This window comes from Carassius gibelio, chromosome B18 (genome assembly GCF_023724105.1).
Source record: "Carassius gibelio isolate Cgi1373 ecotype wild population from Czech Republic chromosome B18, carGib1.2-hapl.c, whole genome shotgun sequence".
Lineage (NCBI taxonomy): Eukaryota > Metazoa > Chordata > Actinopteri > Cypriniformes > Cyprinidae > Carassius > Carassius gibelio.
The window spans coordinates 13,590,394-13,611,071 of record NC_068413.1 but is presented as its reverse complement, the minus strand read 5'-3'; the positions used below and the strand labels follow the sequence as shown (position 1 = coordinate 13,611,071).

The 20,678-nt window shown below is 41.3% G+C and overlaps 1 protein-coding gene across 1 annotated transcript in view; it reads right to left on the bottom strand.

Moving 5' to 3' along the window:
* Positions 1-456: 456 nt before the first annotated feature.
* Positions 457-20,678, bottom strand: part of LOC127977831 (leucine zipper protein 2) — a 123,807-nt gene continuing 103,585 nt past the window's right edge. The window contains exons 9-12 of the mRNA XM_052582986.1: positions 20,467-20,634; positions 12,985-13,089; positions 3,445-3,516; positions 457-1,884 (exon numbers count right to left, since the gene is read on the bottom strand). Of these exons, the coding sequence (XP_052438946.1) occupies positions 1,780-1,884; positions 3,445-3,516; positions 12,985-13,089; positions 20,467-20,634 (450 nt within the window). The 3' untranslated portion in view covers positions 457-1,779. The remainder of the gene's footprint in view (positions 1,885-3,444; positions 3,517-12,984; positions 13,090-20,466; positions 20,635-20,678) is intronic.

Below are 20,678 nucleotides of genomic sequence, written 5' to 3'. Positions count from 1 at the left end.
CCGTTGCCTTTACGTCAAGGCCTTTTTTAAAACCATCCTAAATTTTCATCAAGACTTGGTGCCCCATAATTAATACATTTCTTTCTAGAATGTGTACATTTTTCAGTTCAGTGTTAACATAAACAGAGAACAGAAAGTTCAGCTGGAAAAGTGGTGGGTAAAGAGAGAAGGAAGGATGGAGAAAGAAAAATCAAAGGCCTATAAAAAGGCTAAGGACCAGAGCTTTGAAGTTATTATGATGTGCTGCTCACGTACAGGATACACCAATGAGGACTTTCGCTTGATCCCGTGGGATCTAGGTTATTGACCTTGCACTTTAACAGTACAGCGGGGCCTTTCTTGAAGCGCCAGAGGTGTTAATTAAATGGAGCAGCAGAGTCAGGACACAGGAAATTCACGGAGAGTGACGAGTCTGGTTTTTTTTTACTCCACAAATAACCATTTATTCTTCACACATTTAGCGAAAATCACGGTTTATTGTAAAGGACACAAGAAGGTAGAGAAACAGAGAGATGTAGCAGTAGATTAAGTACTCGGTGCATGGCACATCATTCTTAGGGAGACGACTCACTGTGAGTCGAGTTTTTCTCTTTAATTCTGGCACCAAAAGCTCCGAAATATTCAACAGTGATAGTTGGCCAGCCAACTTGAGCCTCGTAATATGAAGTAGGAGGAGTAAATTAATCTTTGCTACAACACGAGACAAACCGTACCTTCACATTTTAGCTGCGTTAAACAATTCTTTTCGTAATTTTAGCAGAGTTGGGATTGATTTTATTTCAGTTAGGGCTGCACGATTAAATGGAATAAAACCGAAATCGCGACATGACTTAGTATGATTATCAAATCGCAAAGACTGCAGATGATTGAAATAAATATGTGCACTATGTGTTTTTAGAGTGAAGTAGTATTGTGTTTTAATTAACTTACACATGTGCTGCCAAAATAAAAGCTTGATGTTTTGAAGTTTGTAAAAAATAAATAAAATAAAATAATAAGATTTAAGTATTATTATTGTAATTTTACATTTGTACTGTAAAATGTTAATAATATATATTATTATTTTTATTCTACAGTGAATTATCACTATAGTAATTACTATAGTAATATTTCCTACTCAGTTTAATATATTTATTATTTAGAAAGAAAAAAAAAAGTTTTAAAATGCAATCACTTTTTATCTGATATCACAATTCCTTTTTGTTTCCTAAAATCGTGCAGCCCTATTTTGAATTCAGGACATGGCTCAGTATTTTCAGAAGCTGCTCAGAAAAAAGTTAGAATTTGACCTCGTGTAAATTTACAGAACTCAAATGGCCCCCAGCGTGACCTTTAACACTGAAATTCTGGTCTGAGGTGCCAGAAATAGCTTTTAATTACAAACAACACAAATCAAAGAACACTGTGTCCTCACTTTGGGAGAAAAATAGAATCAAAATAGATAGAGAACAAAAAAGTAACAGTTATTAAAAACAACCAGTACCATCGTAACCTTGTAAAATTTAATATCTAAAACTCTATAATGCATGCCATACTATGCGGTTGGTTTTTATTAAGAAAGTTCAAAATCGAATGTTGGGAATTTCCTTTTCTACATTAGCAGTGTTAGACTGAGTATTTTGTTTTTGTGTCTGTCGTTATTTGTGTTTGCCTACAGTGTATGTGTGTGTGTGTGTGTGTGTGTGTGTGCTTATAAGCTCAGTGAATAAAGAGGGGCTTAAACAGATCTGACATCATTTTTACCATGCAGAAAATCTGCCAAATTTTTCCAATGTCCCTTCAGTTGTGTTTGTCCATTTGTGTCTTTTTTATGTCTCCGTCTGTTTTCACACTTTCCTCTGCTGTCCTTGCTTGGCCTTGTCCGATCTGCTCTGGGGTCTTCGCCTATAGAACAGAGATGACAAGAGAAGAGAATACATGCATACCGTGGTGCAGCGGACTCCGAAGTCTGGCACAAACAGAGCAGGTGATTAGACATTTACACCTTCCTCTCCATTTCCCCTGTCGCTGTCAGACTGACCTATAATTTGACAAAACCTGTCACCGCTTGCTGCAGAGCTCAAGGCTGACACTTGTTAGCACTGGAGCAAATAGTTATCTGTGAGAGGGTGTGTGCAAGTCTATGCTTACTGCGTCTTGACAGCTCACTTATATAACATGGGGAACATTACAGTTGAGTGACACTGAGAATATTAATGTATTATGCAAATTTAGCAAATATACAGTGGGGTCGAAAGGTCATGGGTGACACTGAAAATAATGGATTTAAAATTTCATGCATTCAGCAGACGCTTTTATCCAAAGTGACTTACAGTGCATTCAGGCTATCAATTTTTACTTATCATGTGTTCCCTGGGAATCAAACCCCCAACCTTGCACTCGGTAGCGCAATGCTCTACCAATTGAACTACAGGAACACTAAAACTAACTAACTACTAGAAATTTAGTTAGGTATTAAACAAAGACACATTATAACACACAGTTAAATTATCAACAAACATTTTAGATTCTGCACATTCCTAATTTACCAATTCACGTTTTTATGTTTACATTAACTTTTTACTTAAATTAGGGTTTGATATTTTTAACAAAAGTTTTTAAAAGAAGTCTCTTATGATAATTACAGCTGAATTTATTTAATAATGCAAATGTCTTTACTGTCGGTTCTGATCAATTTAATGTGTAAATAAATACACTTTATATTCCTTTCTTTAAAAATATTCTTACCCCAAATGTTTTAGCAGTAATGCAATTTGTAATGCCCACATTTCATATAGTAATGAATGCAAACGTATAAAATAAAATAATACAATAATAAAACAGTAGAAGCATTTTCACTAGTGGTTTCTGACTTTTTTGATGACTTTTTTTTTTTTTTTTTTACTTGAACACACACAGAACTTGAGTAACAATGTCTTTACTGTCACTTTTGATGAATTGAATATATCTTAAAAAAAAAAAAAAATTCTATAGTGAATTCACTTATTGTTAAAGGGATAGTTTACTCAAAAAAATTAAGAAATTGAAAATAATGAAAATATTTTTAAAGGCATAATTCATCCGTACAGTACAGTAGTCAACATTCGAAGTGGATCAAAACCTTTCATCAAAGTTATCCTAAAACCTAAAACCAATATGTGTCTTAGGACAACTTTGATGGACATTCTTGATCCCCTTCAAATGTTGACTATAATTGACTTCTGCAGAATACAAAAGATCATCTTATATCATATATATATATATATATATATATATATATATATATATATATATGTTGTTTGCGTTTAATATGGTTAAAAACTGTTTAAAACATTTTCAAAATATTTTGTGTTCCATAGAAGAAAAAAAAAGTTCATACTGGTTTTAAAAAGACATGAGGGTGCGCAAATTATGACAGATTTTAAATTCTTTAATTCTTTCAGTAGGGCACATCAGAAGACTCACTTGACTGTGTCCAAATGTCTTTTTCATCTCAGATGAACTCTCGGTCTGATTGTGGGAACAGTCTGCTCCCACCTGGAGGTACAAAGAAAGAGGCAGAAAAAACAAACCTGTTACAAAAAAATAAAAAATAAAAAAATATATTTAAAAAGCAAATTCAATGACCAAAAATATCCTCTAACGATCAAGCACAGAGTGAAGTGGAAATACGTATTGAATAAAAGTATTTTAAGTCTTTTTAATAAATAAAAATGCATGTGGCCACAATAGCAGTGATACATACTGTGTGGACTACAATTGTTTGTTGTTTACATTTTCCACAAAAGCCCTGAGCTTTGAGATTATACAGTGTTGCATAGAAAAAATATTAATCATGTTGCTCAAGGGATGGAGTATTTTAAGGAAATGTTTTATATGCTTGTCTCTATGAACTCTAAAACAAGCTCGAAAAAAAATGTTTTTAGAGCAACGCATTTAACAGAAGAGCACAAGACTACAAGAGACAATGTCTAACTCAAAAATACTCCCTCTGTGACGGTAGGGTTATGGGAAAAACACAAGGAGAAGGTAGGATCCAATTGCAGGTGAGGTTTATTGCACAAACAGGTTAAATACAAAATAAAACTGTCTAGAGAGACAAACCAAACAAAAAGGGAACCGGATGAAACGGAGAAGAATGCGGATGAACAAGAAGGTAACGAGAAGACTCACAAGACAAGCACAACTCACACATAGGGTAAGGACTCCATAAAGACGACAGAGAAAGACAGCTCTATATAGGGAGACTAATGACTAAGGATAGTCAACACCTGTGCGATTTAATTGGAGTGCAATTACTGTGACGACATGACCAGACAAGCGGAATTAAAGTGCCTGTGGTGAAGTGCCTAAGGAGAAGTGCGCTCACTAGGGGACACCCAGGAAACAGAGACTGATAGCGTGACATTACCCCTCCCCTACGGAGCAGCTACCAGATGCTCCACCTGAAACCCCGGAAAACCCAACAGAAAAAGAGGTAGGAGGGAGGTGAAGCGGAGGCGGACTAGGGGGAGGGACGGAGGGTCAGAAAACAGAGACAAACAACCAGGTGAAAAGGAGAGACAAAGACAGGCCAACCAGGTAAAATGGAAGAAAAGAGACGGAACAGCCAGACGTGATGGAAAGGCAGAGACAGGAAGGTGTAACACAAAACAAGGAGTCCAGGAGGGTGGTGGACCGGCGGAAGGAAAGAGGGGAGGGACGGAGGGCCAGGTCCAACGGAGGAAAATAGAAAAAACAAAAAACAAATGAAAACAAAACATTGGTAAATGGAGGACATTAGGTGATGCCCACCCGGGCGGAACAGAGGGCCATCACACCCATGTGGTCAAAGCAGAAGCCCCCCCAGGGCGGAGCGGAAGGCCACCACCTCCACGTGGTCGCGGCCGAAGTCCCCCAGGGCGGAGCGGATGACCACCACGTCCTCTTGGTCACCGCCGGAGTCTCCCAGGGCGGAGCGGATGACCACCACGTCCTCATGGTCACCGTCGGAGTCCCCCAGGGCGAAGCGGTCTCGGGCACTGCATCGGGAACGGCCTCCGGCACCGCATCGGGAACGGTTTCGGGCCCCGCCTCGGTCTCCGGAACCGCAACGGACACCGCCTCGGCTTCGGGCCCCGCCTCGGCCTCCGGAAAAGCATCGGACACCGCCTCGGCCTTGGGCACCGCCTCGGCCTCTGGAACCGCATCGGGCACCGCCTCGGCCACCACTTCGGTCTCGGCCTCTGGAACAGCATCGGGCACCGCCTCGGCATCGGCCTCTGGAACAGCCTCGGGCACAGCATCGGCCTCGGGAACAGCATCGGCCTCGTGAACAGCATCGGCCTCGTGAACAGCATCGGCCTCCGCCTCGGCATCGGCCTCCGCATCGGCCTCTGGAACAGCATCGGGCTCCGCCTCGGCATCGGGCACCGCATCGGCCTCTGGAACAGCATCGGGCACCGCGTCGGCCTCTGGAACAGCATCGGGCACCGCCTCGGCATCGGGCACTGCCTCGGGAACTGCATCGGGCACCACCTCGGGCACCGCCTCGGCATCGGCCTCTGGAACAGCCTCGGGCACCGCATCGGCCTCGGGCACCGCATCGGCCTCGGGCACCGCATCGGCCTCGGGCACCGCATCGGCCTCGGGAAGCGCATCGGCCTCGGGAACCGCATCGGCCTCGGGAACCGCATCGGCCTCGGGAACAGCATCGGCCTCCGCCTCGGCCTCTGGAACAGCATCGGGCTCCGCCTCGGCATCGGGCACCGCATCGGCCTCTGGAACAGCATCGGGCACCGCGTCGGCCTCTGGAACAGCATCGGGCACCGCCTCGGCATCGGGTACCGCCTCGGCATCGGGCACCGCCTCGGCATCGGGCACCGCCTCGGCATCGGGCACCGCCTCGGCATCGGGCACCGCCTCGGGAACTGCATCGGGCACCGCCTCGGGAACTGCATCGGGCACCGCCTCGGGAACTGCATCGGGCACCGCCTCGGGAACTGCATCGGGCACCGCCTCGGGAACTGCATCGGGCACCGCCTCGGCATCGGGAACAGCCTCGGGCACCGCCTCGGGAACTGCATCGGGAACAGCATCGGCCTCTGGAACAGCATCGGGCACCGCCTCGGCATTGGGCACCACCTCGGGCACCGCCTCGGCATCGGGAACAGCCTCGGCAACAGCATCGGCCTCTGGAACAGCATCGGGCACCGCCTCGGGAACTGCATCGGGCACCGCCTCGGCATTGGGCACCACCTCGGGCACCGCCTCGGCATCGGGAACAGCCTCGGGCACCGCCTCGGGAACTGCATCGGGAACAGCATCGGCATCGGCCTCTGGAACAGCATCGGGCACCGCCTCGGCATTGGGCACCACCTCGGGCACCGCCTCGGCATCGGGAACAGCCTCGGGCTCCGCCTCGGGAACAGCCTCGGGCACCGCGTCGGCCTCTGGAACAGCATCGGGCACCGCCTCGGCATCGGGCACCGCCTCGGCATCGGGCACAGCATCGGCCTCTGGAACAGCATCGGGCACCGCCTCGGCATCGGGCACCGCCTCGGCATCGGGCACCGCCTCGGCATCGGGCACCGCCTCGGGAACTGCATCGGGCACCGCCTCGGGAACTGCATCGGGCACCGCCTCGGGAACTGCATCGGGCACCGCCTCGGGAACTGCATCGGGAACAGCAACGGCATCGGCCTCTGGAACAGCATCGGGCACCGCATCGGCCTCTGGAACGGCATCGGGCACCGCCTCGGCATCGGGCACCGCCTCGGCCTCTAGAACGGCATCGGGCACCGCCTCGGCATCGGGAACAGCATCGGCAACAGCATCGGGCACCACCTCGGGCACCGCCTCGGCATCGGGCACCGCCTCGGGAACTGCATCGGACACCACCTCGGGCACCGCGTCGGCCTCTGGAACAGCATCGGGCACCGCCTCGGCATCGGGCACCGCCTCGGCATCGGGCACCGCCTCGGGAACTGCATCGGGCACCGCCTCGGGAACTGCATCGGGCACCGCCTCGGGAACTGCATCGGGCACCGCCTCGGGAACTGCATCGGGCACCGCCTCGGGAACTGCATCGGGCACCGCATCGGGAACTGCATCGGGCACCGCATCGGAACAGCCTCGGCCTCTGGGACTTTCTCCAGGCCTTGAGGGACGGTCGACGCCTGTCTCCTCCTCCTCCGTCCTCCACGATGGCGAGTCGACGGCACCTTGTCTGGAGACTCAGGCGTTGAGTCGTCCATCTTAAGCTGTGGCTCTGGGCTGGCGACAATCCTGTGCTGTGGTGCTAGGCTGGTGGCCATCTTGTGCTGTGGCGCTGGGCAGGTGGCAGTCTTGTCTGGAAACTCAGGTGTGGTTGTTGCATCCCACTGAGCACGATGGTGCAGGTATTTGGTAAACCCCCAGAAGTCCAGGATCTCTAACCCCTTCATCTCCCATTGAGGTAAAGGATCATCCAGGCAATTATTAAACAAATCTTTTAGTGCTGCATCATTGTAACCTAACCCGACTGCCAAAGTCCAAAACACTTGCGCCAGGCCACCCACCTCGCTTCCCTTTTGATGAAGGGTGGTTAAGTTCCGGAATCTCCCCCTCCGTTCCTCCATGGTGGCTGGGGAACAGATTTGAAATCTCACACCGCTGGATCTAGGCATGATGGAGTCCTTCTGTGACGGTAGGGTTATGGGAAAAACACAAGGAGAAGGTAGGATCCAATTGCAGGTGAGGTTTATTGCACAAACAGGTTAAATACAAAATAAAACTGTCTAGAGAGACAAACCAAACAAAAAGGGAACCGGATGAAACGGAGAAGAATGCGGATGAACAAGAAGGTAACGAGAAGACTCACAAGACAAGCACAACTCACACATAGGGTAAGGACTCCATAAAGACGACAGAGAAAGACAGCTCTATATAGGGAGACTAATGACTAAGGATAGTCAACACCTGTGCGATTTAATTGGAGTGCAATTACTGTGACGACATGACCAGACAAGCGGAATTAAAGTGCCTGTGGTGAAGTGCCTAAGGAGAAGTGCGCTCACTAGGGGACACCCAGGAAACAGAGACTGATAGCGTGACACCCTCGTTTTTTTATTTTTATTTTATTCTGACAGGACAAAAAACTGTGAGGTTACGTTAATGGAAGTGTTATAGGACTATGCCTGCCAAAAGAACAACTTTATAAAGGCAGTAAAGAGTAACAATCTAAACTCTTGCCATATACCTTATTAATTTTCCTTCGTTGCCTAAGCCTGCTTCATCCTAAGTGCTCTTTCTTCAAAAACGGTTTGAAGAATTGGTTGAAGGAATGTCAAGGAACTGAAGCCAGCAGAGATAAATGAATAGCAATTATCAATGTGTGTAAACTCGCACTAGACAAGCTGGTGTGTGAGCAATACTAAAGACTCAAAAACAGCTGACGTCTTTTTGATGGATGTGATACAGTACTTCGCCATACGAAGTTCAATTTGTTGTTATACTGTACACTGTATAAGAAATAATAATAAAAAAATGTAAAGATTGGTAGATGACTGGCAGATTATTATATTAATTAGTTACAATATAAAATATTCTATACATTAAATTCCATTCAAAATATAGAGGTATATATTATAATTTAAGATAACTTTCTAATATATAGTCACACTTTATTTTAAGGTCCAATTCTCGGCATTTACAAACCATTAACTATGACTTTTGCCTTAATAAACTCCTAAATTGCTGCTATAAATTAAGTTAATTGTTAAGTAGACTAATGCTTCACAAAGTTCGTAAACTTCCCAATGCCCCAGTGCAAATTATCTGACCTTGGCGCCCACAGGGACCAAAAGGTAAGTACATCGCTGCTGGAGATAGTCAAGCCGCTGATCCTATGACAGAAAATGTTTTCGTAAGGCAGAGGTGCTCTGGAGGACACAAAGGTACCCTTAGCAACAGCCAGAGTGAGACAGGGCCTGTGACGGAATGATGGCCGATGGAGGATCACGTCAGGGCAGGATGTGCTGGATTGCCTCTGTTTTTGTCTGTTTCTATTCTACCGAGAAATGCTGGGCAATGTCCTTGACAATATCGCTGAAGAGGCTATTCTGCGACATGGGAGCATCAAGAAAATAAATTTTGTCAAAGTCTCTCATCTCAGCAAGGTTGAGCCAGAGATGGTGCTCTTGGGCCACTAACATGTACATCTTATTCCCGAGGGACTGTGCCGTGACTTTCGTCGCCCAGTAGGGCAGAGTCAGTCACCGAGTGCAACTCCTGAATCAATCACGGATTGGTACTACCCTTGTGCATTTGTTTTAGTACCTTGGCTTAATGGACCTGCAAGATAGCCATGGCATGCAGGGCAGAGGCTGCTTGGCCAGCAGCACTGTAAGCTTAGGTGGCATGTGCCGCTGTCAGCTTACAGGCTTTGGACAGGAGATGAGGACGATTCGTCCATATGGCAGCATTTTGCAGGCACAAGGTGCACCCCAACCGCTCTCTCTACCTGGTGAATGTCAATGTACCCTCTTGCTGCCCCGCTGTCGAGGATAGTGAGGACGGAGGAGGGTAGACGAGTGGCTTCTTGGACGAAAAGGGGTCTTTCAGTGACTTTGTCAGCTCCGGGTACAATTCGGCGGTGGACAACACCCAAGGGGGACATGCCTTCAAAATCTTAATCCTCGGTGGACGATTGCTCCATCCTGTGATGCTGCAATCGACATCCGATCCTCCAGCGGTGCCGAATGAACTGCTGGAACAGTCACAAGCTGGGCCAGCAGAAACACTCAGGAGCCACACAGGACATTCGCTGCGGGAGGAGTGAGAGGTCCACAGGGACGTGCCTGGCAAAAAAAAGCTCTCACTGTGACCCTCAGATATCCCAGAGCTCTAGCTGGGACGGCTGGAGACAGAGAGTGCCGCTACGCTCCCCATGAGGAGAGAGAGGCGAGATCGCAGTGAAGACATGCTCATACGCTCACAATGAATGCATGAGTCATCCAAGAACGCAGATTTAGTGTGCTGGATGCCCAGACACAGAAGATAATGATAGTACCCATTAACAGAGGACAGACAATGACCACAACCAAGAAAACAAGGATGGAACAGCATCTTTAAACAGACTCGAACCGACTGTGATTTGCACTTTTAGAGAAACTGCTCTTTCAGTTGAAGTGCCTAGGGCAATCGCTGATGACAGGGACACCGTTGTTTGCACCGTAATGCCAACCAGGAACAGCTTCTTCCAGTCAGTTGAGTAAAGGGCTTTGTGGATATCATCCACTGTGCTCCTAAGCAAAAGTCTGAAGAGTGGATGCACCTGTTGCCAATTTATACCCGTATGCATGGGGAGTGGCTCAGGAATGCAAAATTCACTAGCCAGATTTCATTGGCATTTTCTCTTAAAGTCAGAGGGAATTGAGGATCCCAAGTGAACCCCCTATGTCGTCATGACATAACACCACAGATAGGGAACACTTATTCACTTTTAATTATGACTTTTCCCTCAATAAATTCCTAATGTTCTGCTTATTTATAGTTAGTAAGGTATTTGTTTAGTTTAGGTATTGGGTAGGATTAGGGATTTAGAATAAGGTCTTCTAGAATAAGGCATTCATATGTGCTGTTTTTGTACATAAAATGGCTAATATTCTAGTAATACGCATGCATATACTTTTTACAAATATTCACATGTATTTACATGTATATATTTATATTAATTTAATTTAATTATATAATATATAAATATATTTAATATATAAATGTAACATATTTTTTTAAATATATAAATGCGTTTCTTTGATATATACATATCTACAGGCATCTATCCATAGATACTTTCTCTCAGTACTGTCACAGGGCTCCATCACATCAGTACCATCAGCAGGATGAGAACTGCTCTGGGAATATTTTCATTACATAATCTTCATGGCATTGTCATCTACCAAGACTGACACCTTCTCACTGGGATCACGTGTTTCTCTCCCTCTCTTCCTCTCTGTCTTTGTTTCTTGTCACTGCACACTTCATCACGTGGCTGTTTTCCCCTCTTGCACACAAACATTCAGGTAACACACAGCCACTTACCCACAATCACACACACACAATCCTTTCATTATAGGTGATAAGCGTATGTCAGCGAGCAGTGAGATGTATCTGGCCTGGTCTACAGTACTCCTTTCTGCTCTGCTGATATATGTAATGCATTGTTCCCGGTGTTCATCTTCCCATCGCTGTCTCAAACCTTCCAGACTAGAGGATCTCACATCATGTGTCAACTGCAATGATGACTGAGGATCATGTAAGGTTGCTTTGTGTCTACCACCCGTGTGAGAAACGTGTGAGTGCATTTCTCAAAATGGGTTAGTAATCTGTGTAATTGTTTGGCTAACATCCATTACCGGTAAGACAGTCTGTGAAAAAATTATGCCTTTTCAATTCTTTACAAAAGAAGTTTTGCGACTACCACTGCAAAGAGCTATGAAATGCATTCAGAAAAAAAAGGTAATCTTTAGCTATTCTAGAGGCAATATATTACAGAAAAAACAGGGTAAATAGCAAACTATGTTTTGTTTTTTACACATATGCTAGAGTATGCATATACAGTAGTGTGTGTGACGTACAGTATATTTTATTATAGGCATTGTATGCGCACAGCCGTGTATGCATTGTACTCTGATCTCACTTCACTGGCTTCCAGTTGTGGCCGGAATTCAATTTAAGGTTTTGATACTTGCTTTCAGAACTACCACTGGAACAGCCCTTCTCTTCCATTTAATTTGACTGGAAATGTTGCTACAAACACTTCTTCCACCAGCTTAGCTCACTGAATGAGGAGAAAAAAAAAAACATTGCTGCATTTCAACACTCCTCTTGCTTACTTCAATGCTTTTCTAATCTTCTCTTTCTTACTTCTTCTATTTGTCTAACAAACTGTAATTGTGTGTTACTACTGGACTATTGTAACTCTTTAACAAATTGTTATTATTATTATAGATATAATAAATAAAACAGATTGTTACAGTACATTTTACAATAAAATAATATTTTCGTTTTTTACAGCAACAACAATAATAATTATTATTTTTACAATTATATTATTATTATTATTATTATTATTGTATACTTTTTTAGTTTTATAATAATAATGTTTTTAACAAAAATTATGAAATTATTATTTTAGTTTTTAAAATAATAATAATAATAATAATAATAATAATAATAATAATAACTATGCAATTATTATTCTTATTATTGGAGTAAAAAATAAAACAGACAGTTACGGTATATTTTGCAAGAAAAAACTATTTAAGGTTTTATACTTCAAAATGTCGTGTTTATTTCAATGTGCTAACTTTTTGAGAGAAAACTGTATATAATGCAGAACCTGATTTTACCAAGTGAGACATGTTCCTGGGACAACATCATTGTTGTCCCTGGAACAACATTGTGATTAACCAATCAGATTTGAAGAACCAGTTTATAGATTTTGTGAAGTTTACGCTTAAAATCACTGTTTGTTGCTTGTACATCAGTGTCATTCATCTATCATTTCCTCTGATTTAAGGGATTACTCATGGTTAGGGTTAGATTTAGGTATAGGGAAATGGTCAAGAATATATTTTTGGAGTAAAATGTTGTTCCAGGGTCAACAAAATAACTCCAGTGGAGTTATTATAAAACTTTTTGCCAACCAATAAAAGAAAAGGGGAGCATTTTTAAAAACCATCATTATTATTAGTTCCATTTGGTGTCATAAAGGGACAGTCAGAAATTACACACTTCGCCCTTATCTAAATGGAGCTGTAATATTTTGTCAAGGGTGCAACAGCAGCAGTTCAATATACCATTGATTACGAGAAAACTGCTGAGCGGAGCCTCAAAGCTTATTCTTGAACGAAATTTAATGCAAAGTTGTAAATGATCTTAAATGGCTAAGGGATACACTGAGATGCAATGAACATAAGTCGCCCCATTTAATCCAAAGGGTAAGGAAGTGGCCATTAGCGTATAAGGGCACTAAAGATTTACCTTCACCATCTGGCAGTCTTTCGGTCCTGTGCTCTCTCTCCTCATTACCGCACTGCTCACAGGCAATTTACTTGTTGTTGTGATCCGGGGAACTTTCGGGATGTCCTTAAGGAAGAGAGCATAAAGAAACAGAATGTTACGTTATGAAAGACACAAAGGAGTAGAGAAGAGAAAGAAAAAGAGAGAAAACAAGAGAGTGCTAGGGTTAAATTCTCCAGACGCTTTATTATAAAGCACAGACAATTTTCCACTTAGGTTAATTTGAAGTTGGTTGTCAACTCTCTTTCTATTGTGATCTACTGTACATGAGTGGCTTTAAAGTCAGAGCACAAAGCACACTTCTGTTATTGTGTTCCATTTAGCAAATGCTTTTATCCAAGGAGACTTACAGTAAATGGAAACTGTTTGGCTTAAGAGCATAATTAAAAATATATATATATTTTGATGGTTCTGTTTTTAAATCAATTATATTATTATTATTGTTATATTTACAATTTAATTTCATTCAATTTCATTTATAAATATAAAACAGACAAACACACATACATACATACACTCACCTAAAAGGATTATTAGGAACACCATACTAATACTGTGTTTGACCCCCTTTCACCTTCAGAACTGCCTTAACTCTATGTGGCATTGATTCAACAAGGTGCTGAAAGTATTCTTTAGAAATGTTGGCCCATATTGACAGGATAGCATCTTGCAGTTGATGGACATTTGTGGGATGCACATCCAGGGCACGATGCTCCCTTTCCACCACATCCCAAAGATGCTCTATTAGGTTGAGATGTGGGCCATTTTAGTACAGTGAACTCATAGTCATGTTCAAGAAACCAATTTGAAATGATTCAAGCTTTGTGACATGGTGCATTATCCTGCTGGAAGTAGCCATCAGAGGATGGATACATGGTGATCATAAAGGGATGGACATGGTCAGAAACAATGCTCAGGTAGGCCGTGGCATTTAAATAATGCCCAGTTGGCACTAAGGGGCCTAAAGTGTGCCAAGAAAACATCCCCCACACCATTACACTACCACCAGCAGCCTGCACAGTGGTAACAAGGCATGATGGATCCATGTTCTCATTCTGTTTACGCCAAATTCTGACTCTACAATCTGAATGTCTCAACAGAAATCTAGACTCATCAGACCAGGCAACATTTTTCCAGTCTTCAACCGTCCAATTTTGGTGAGCTTTTGCAAATTGTAGCCTCTTTTTCCTATTTGTAGTGGAGATGAGTTCTGCCCGGTGGGGTCTTCTGCAGTGGTAGCCCCATGCGCCTCAAGGTTGTGCATGTTGTGGCTTCACAAATGCTTTGCTGCATACCTCGGTTTTAACGAGTGGTTATTTCAGTGAAAGTTGCTCTTCTATCAGCTTGAATCAGTTGACCCATTCTCCTCTGACCTCTAGCATCAACAAGGGGTTTTCGCCCTTACTGGATGTTTTTCCCTTTTTACAACATTCTTTGTAAACCCTAGAAATGGTTGTGTGTGTAAATCCCAGTTACTGAGCAGATTGTGAAATACTCAGACCGGGCCGTCTGGCACCAACAACCATGTCACGCTCAAAATTGATTAAATCACCTTTCTTTCCCATTCTGACATTCAGTTTGGAGTTCAGGAGATTGTCTTGACCAGGACCACACCCCTAAATGCATTGAAGCAACTGCCATTTGATTGGTTGATTAGATAATTGCATTAATGAGAAATTGAACAGGTGTTCCTAATAATCCTTTAGAGGTGAGCGTATATATATATGCACGGGGGGATGGGGGGGTTATATCTTGACTACCACAAGGATATTAAGAAGCACAACTGTTTTGCTTTGATAGTAAATAGTCTTTTTTTCTCTACCCCTTTTTGTATCAAGAAATTAGCATAATACAATATACTATTAGCATAATACAATAGCTTTGGCATCAAGTGAATAAATTAAAATGTAAAAGTTATAAGTTGTAATATCACAGTATTGCTGTTTTTATAGTATTTTTTTCAGTATTAATATAAAAATTTACTTAGCGATTTCAATATTTTAAATGGTAGGTGATATGTAGATTTTATTTTATTTTTATTTTCATGTTATTTATTTCTGAAAATAACACTTATGTTAATATATTTCGTATTTATTTTGAAAAAAAAAAAACTAATCACAAATAAGTATATATTTTCTTTACAAAAGATGAAAGGAGTAGTGTATCACACACACAAAGTCAGTCTGTGTTTCTCATGTTTATATGTGCTGACATGTTTCTCAGTTTATATGTGCTGAAATGGCGACTGGTTAAATCGATATTAGTGTGAATTAAAAAAAAAAAAAAAAACCACCACAGTGTGGGACGAGACTTCTAGCAAAGCTCTTCACACATCCTATCACTCATTTACTGAGCAAAGACAGATGCAATAAATACTACAGTAACAAACTTCACACAGTCTCTGAAGCGTCTCTCTGGAGGAGTAATGATATAACAATAATCTGCTTAGGGAATCTTTGCTCCTCAGACTGAATGAAATAGAATATGACACACTTATTGCTTCCCCATTGCAAATCAGCATGATATCTGTAGAGGCCTAGTTTTTGCCAAGCCACTTTTGAACATTGTCATCTGGTTTTGACTTGAGTGCTCATTTATGTACTAAGATGCCCAAACCCAAAAGGAAAATGTGTATATACCATCCATTTTATTATCTTATGCACAGGTACACACCAGGTTGTAAAAGTTGTTTTGGGTTGGTGAGGATCCCGGTTATGAAGGCTTTGAGGTGGTTGTTAAATTTCAAGTAGCAGTTAAATAGCCCTTCTATGCTGTAAAGTTTGCACATTTCACTTCAGGACATATCCATGAATCTTGTATCAAGCCCACAGAAGTCTTGTTTTTAAATCAGAAATGGTGTGCTATATTTCAATTCAAACAACTCTCATGAGAAGACCAACAACGTCAAGACAAGATGCCATCGGGTGAGTGCTGTAAAGAGTTATTAAAATGAGGGTTTCGTGTCTGAGTTATTTGTTCAAAACACCTGCTTGAATTAATCAGCTTGGTTTAAGACGAGCTAATTAGCGGATGTTTGGTAGAGATACCTGCAGGGAAAGCAGCGGTATAAATATTTCGCTTCTCGGATTGTTCAGGTTGTCAGTTAATTAACTCTGTTTAACTGTACAGAGTGAATCGGCAGAGCTAACATGATCCATTTCCATGATTTCCAGCGTCATGGTGTTCAGTGCTCTGTTGATGTCAGCTGTTGGTGGGTTGAGACAGAAAGATCAAAACTTAAAGAGGTAACTTTTGACCTCTTGCCTATCTTGACAATTTAACGCCTTTACGAACTGGTGTGGGTGATTTCACCAAGTACAACATGTTCCTGGATCAACATCCTTGTTGATCCTGGAACAACATTCCAATCAACCGATCAGAACTGAGATATAACTTTTCAGGAAATATCTGTTTTAGGCTTAAAATCAAGGTAAGGTGCTTCTACGCCCTTGTTAATCAGCTATCATTTCCAACTGATTTAAATAATAAATTATGGGTATGGCTAGGTTTAGGGGTAGGGATTGGGTTAAGTCTATATTTTTGGATTATAATGTTGATCCAGGATCATCAAAAGATGTTGATCCAGGAACATGTCTTCCTTGGCAAAATCACGGTGACCAATTTACGAACTAGTCTTAGTGATCTTTACACTGCTGTGTGCTTGTAAAGTGACTACACTGACATGATTTTAGGATAAAGTATGCAATTTCTGTACCACTACAAACACAGAACAAAAGAAGACATTTTCCAGATACCGTCCCATTCCCCATTGTTTACACACTTGACCTTCCATTTATTACGATAGTCATGTGCATAAATATAGCAACTGCAACAAATCAAAATCAGAGAGGTCTGTCTCAAGAGGCAGTCTAAAAGTGGCTTAGTTACAGTTTAGTTTGCAAATACTATATTTGTCTCATGAATGATAATCAGTTTTTAATGGTGTCCGTTGCCATAGTAACAAAAGCTGCATGACTAACCTGATCCAGAACAGATTAATTTTTTTAGGGAAAAAGATTGTAACAATTTACAAAAAGGTTCAATTTAACATTAATTAACATGAACTAACAATGAAAAGTACTTGTAAACCATTTATTAGCCTCAGTTAATGTTAATTTCACATTTACTAATACATAATTAAAATTGTTGCTATTATTTAATTTACCTGTACTAACATGAGTTAACTAATCGTTGTATTTCTAAAGCCTATAATGTATATTATTAGCATTTTAACCCACATACTGAAATTTTATCGTTGCTTAATCCGATCTCAAGGCAAATCGTACTTAATGAGGTTCGTACAAATATGTATGACCTTACTCATATGAATTTGTATGGTTTTTGCTAAATTGTACGTATTTTATGAGTAAATGCTAAATTTGTATGAATTCAATTGAATGACCCACCACTATTCTATACCCCTAAACCTACTTGTCACTGGGGTCTAGACAAATCATACAAAATTGTACAACTGAGGTCACACGAATTTGTATGAAATAGCCACCTCATAAATTATGTACCGATTGCTCGTGAGATAGCATTGTATTGTTTTGCAGGGTTTTTCCATGTTTATAGACTCATTGACTTGTTCATCAAGTCATTGACTTTTATGCTCTTTATGGAGCTATAAAAATGATGAAGTTTATAAATTGATTGACATAAATTGACATTGATACTTAAAACTAATCTCTTGAGTTTATGCAAAACAAAAAATCTCTAAATAATCTAAATTATTTGTTAACAGGCAAATAGCACAAACACATAAATGTTACATGAAATTTAACAAGCTACAGCACATGACATCTATCAACGGCTCTTAAATATGAAGTGACTATCATTCAAAACTGTCTGTTTGTTAAAACCTCACACTGATTAATCTTTCAGCAGCAGGGACTAGTGTGCGCTGGCTGACAGTAAAGGTTTTGCATGGCTGTTTGGAAAGGATTAAGGCTCATTACATTCTCAACAGTTGATGAATAGGTGCTATAATGAAATGCTAAATGGGACACTGTATAGAGGACTAAATGTCTTCTTCTCATCCACTTCATTTGAGAGGTAGAAAATTATTTGTACTTGAGAAACAAACTTGGACAGATGTTTTACAATAACATATTTAATCTTAAGGGAACACATATTGACTTTGGTGTCAGGGTTGATGTTTGTGTCAAGTTTCCAGTGAAAGTCTTGCTTGAAGGTGACACATTTCAGACCAAGATTCTGAAGAAATCAAAATAAACATCACATTGTCTAAGAATATATTTTTTCTTTTATGTCTTTATAGATGCTAAATAATAATGCATTTTGAATACCATGTCCAAAGTTCAGTGTCTTATTAAGCTCCTTCTAACATTTTCTTTCTTAAAAATCAGCTTATTTAGGGAAAAATAGCTGAAGGCTGAAGCCTTGTTTTATGAGGCCTTTTGATGTTCTCTAATATTGTTCTGTGGAGACTTTTTGCTTATGGATAAGAGTATTGGAGTATAATCAAAAAGCACTACTCTGTCCTCTGGGTAGTGCATATAAGCATTGAGATTCTAAGCAACACAGTGCTTCTGCGTCATGTAAGGGGAGAAAATAGAGGCAGAAGCTCCAACACTGCCTGCTAAATAAATCAAGCACTGTTAATGGTTTGTGTTCTCAGCAGTACTGGATGCACTGAGAGATTCCTTTCTTGATAGGTTTGGATGACAGGATGCCTTTTGTGAATTATGGCATTCAACCCTTAGATTACAGTGTTGCCTCAAAGTAAAAAAAAAAAACCTTTTCTTCATTTTACAATAGCATAATGCATATGACATGGCAGTAAAATTGCTGTAGGAATAGTTAACCCCCCAAAACTCCTTGTAACTCCATTCACTATATTTCAAGTACTCTAAAGTCTAAATTGTGTGATAAACATATCTTAAGTCAGCATGACATAATAATTCACTGTTTTGGAAATGCATGTTATAGATAGATAGATAGATAGATAGATAGATAGATAGATAGATAGATAGATACATACATATATATATATATATATATATATATATATATATATATATATATATATATATATATATATATATATATATATATATATATATATATATATATATATATATATATGTGTGTGTTCAAACATGAGCATCAGAATGTAGAAGAGAGGGGATTTAAGTGATTTTGAACGTGAAATGGTTGTTGGAGCCAGATGGGCTGCTCTGAGTATTTCAAAAACTGCTAATCTACTAGGATTTCCACACACAACCATCTCTATGGTTAACAGAGAATGGTCCGAAAAAGAGAAGCTGTTGTGTGGATGACTGGTTAGAGATGATAGAAAGGCAACAGTTACTCAAATAACCACTAGTTGCAACCAAGGTATGCAGAATAGCATCTCTGAATGCACAACACGTCAAACCCTGAAGCAGATGGGCTACAGCAGCAGAAGAAAACACCGGGTGCCACTCCAGTCAGCTAAGAACAGGAAACGGAGGCTACAGTTCGCACAGGCTCACCAAAATTTGGACAATATAAGATTGGAAAAACGTTGCCTGGTCTGTTGAGTCTTGATCTCTGCTTCGACATTCAGATGCTAGGGTCAGAATTAGAATTTACCGTTAAAAATATGAAAGCATGGATCCATCCTGCCTTGTCTCAAAGGTTCAAACTGGTGGTGGTTGTGTAATGTTTGGGGGATATTTTCTTGGCACACTTTGGGCCTCACAAAGCTCAAATCATCTCACATGAGTTCAAAATACTCAAATGGCCTCCACAGTCACCAGATCTCAATGCAATAGAGCAACTTTGGGATGTGGTGGAACGGAAGATTCACATCATTGATGTGCAGCCAACAAATCTGCAGCAACTGAGTGTGTGTGTGTGTGTGCGTGTGTTTTTGTGACATATCAGGACACAACTTTATATAATGACATGGGTATGACACAGGTATTACAAGGAGAGGGTGACTTATGAGGACATACTGTAACCCATGTCCCCATTTTTCAAAACACTTATAAATCATACAGAATGAGTTTTTTTGAGAAAGTAAAACTGCACAAAGTTTCCTGTGAGGGTTAGGGTTAGGTGTAGGGTTGGTGTAGGGCCATAGAATATAGTTTGTACAGTATAAAAACCATTACACCTATGGGATGTCCCCACTTTTCACAAAAAACAAACATCCCTCCCCCCATTCTTTGATTGTGAACTTTGAAATGTGCAGATTTTAGTGAATACAACTTTCACATTATTCTTTTCTCATAGCCATCATGTGGAGTCAGAAGATACTGAATATAGCAAGTTATATGCATACATTTACAGTACTTTTGTGCTGTTTTAAGTAAGGACTTCATGAATTAAAAAAAATAAAAAAAAGCCTTTCTAGTCATATGATGGCCATTTAAAATCTATTTCTGTGCTTTTTCATTAAATTCAGAGAATGGCATTTCTTCAGGGTGTTAGTACCTTTGCATGCGGCTGCTGAAAGGTGACTCTTGAATTGTTGGCCAGGGCAGAGTACCTCAAAAGGTTGGTTGGTGTGGCTGGAAATCTGTGTAAACTTCCTGTCTGGCTGTGTAGGACAGACGAGAAGCAAATATGCACGGTGTCCTTCAGGGCTTTCAGCTGTGACTCCTGCAACAAATTAAGTGAGACAACACTTGATATTAATGGGCAAA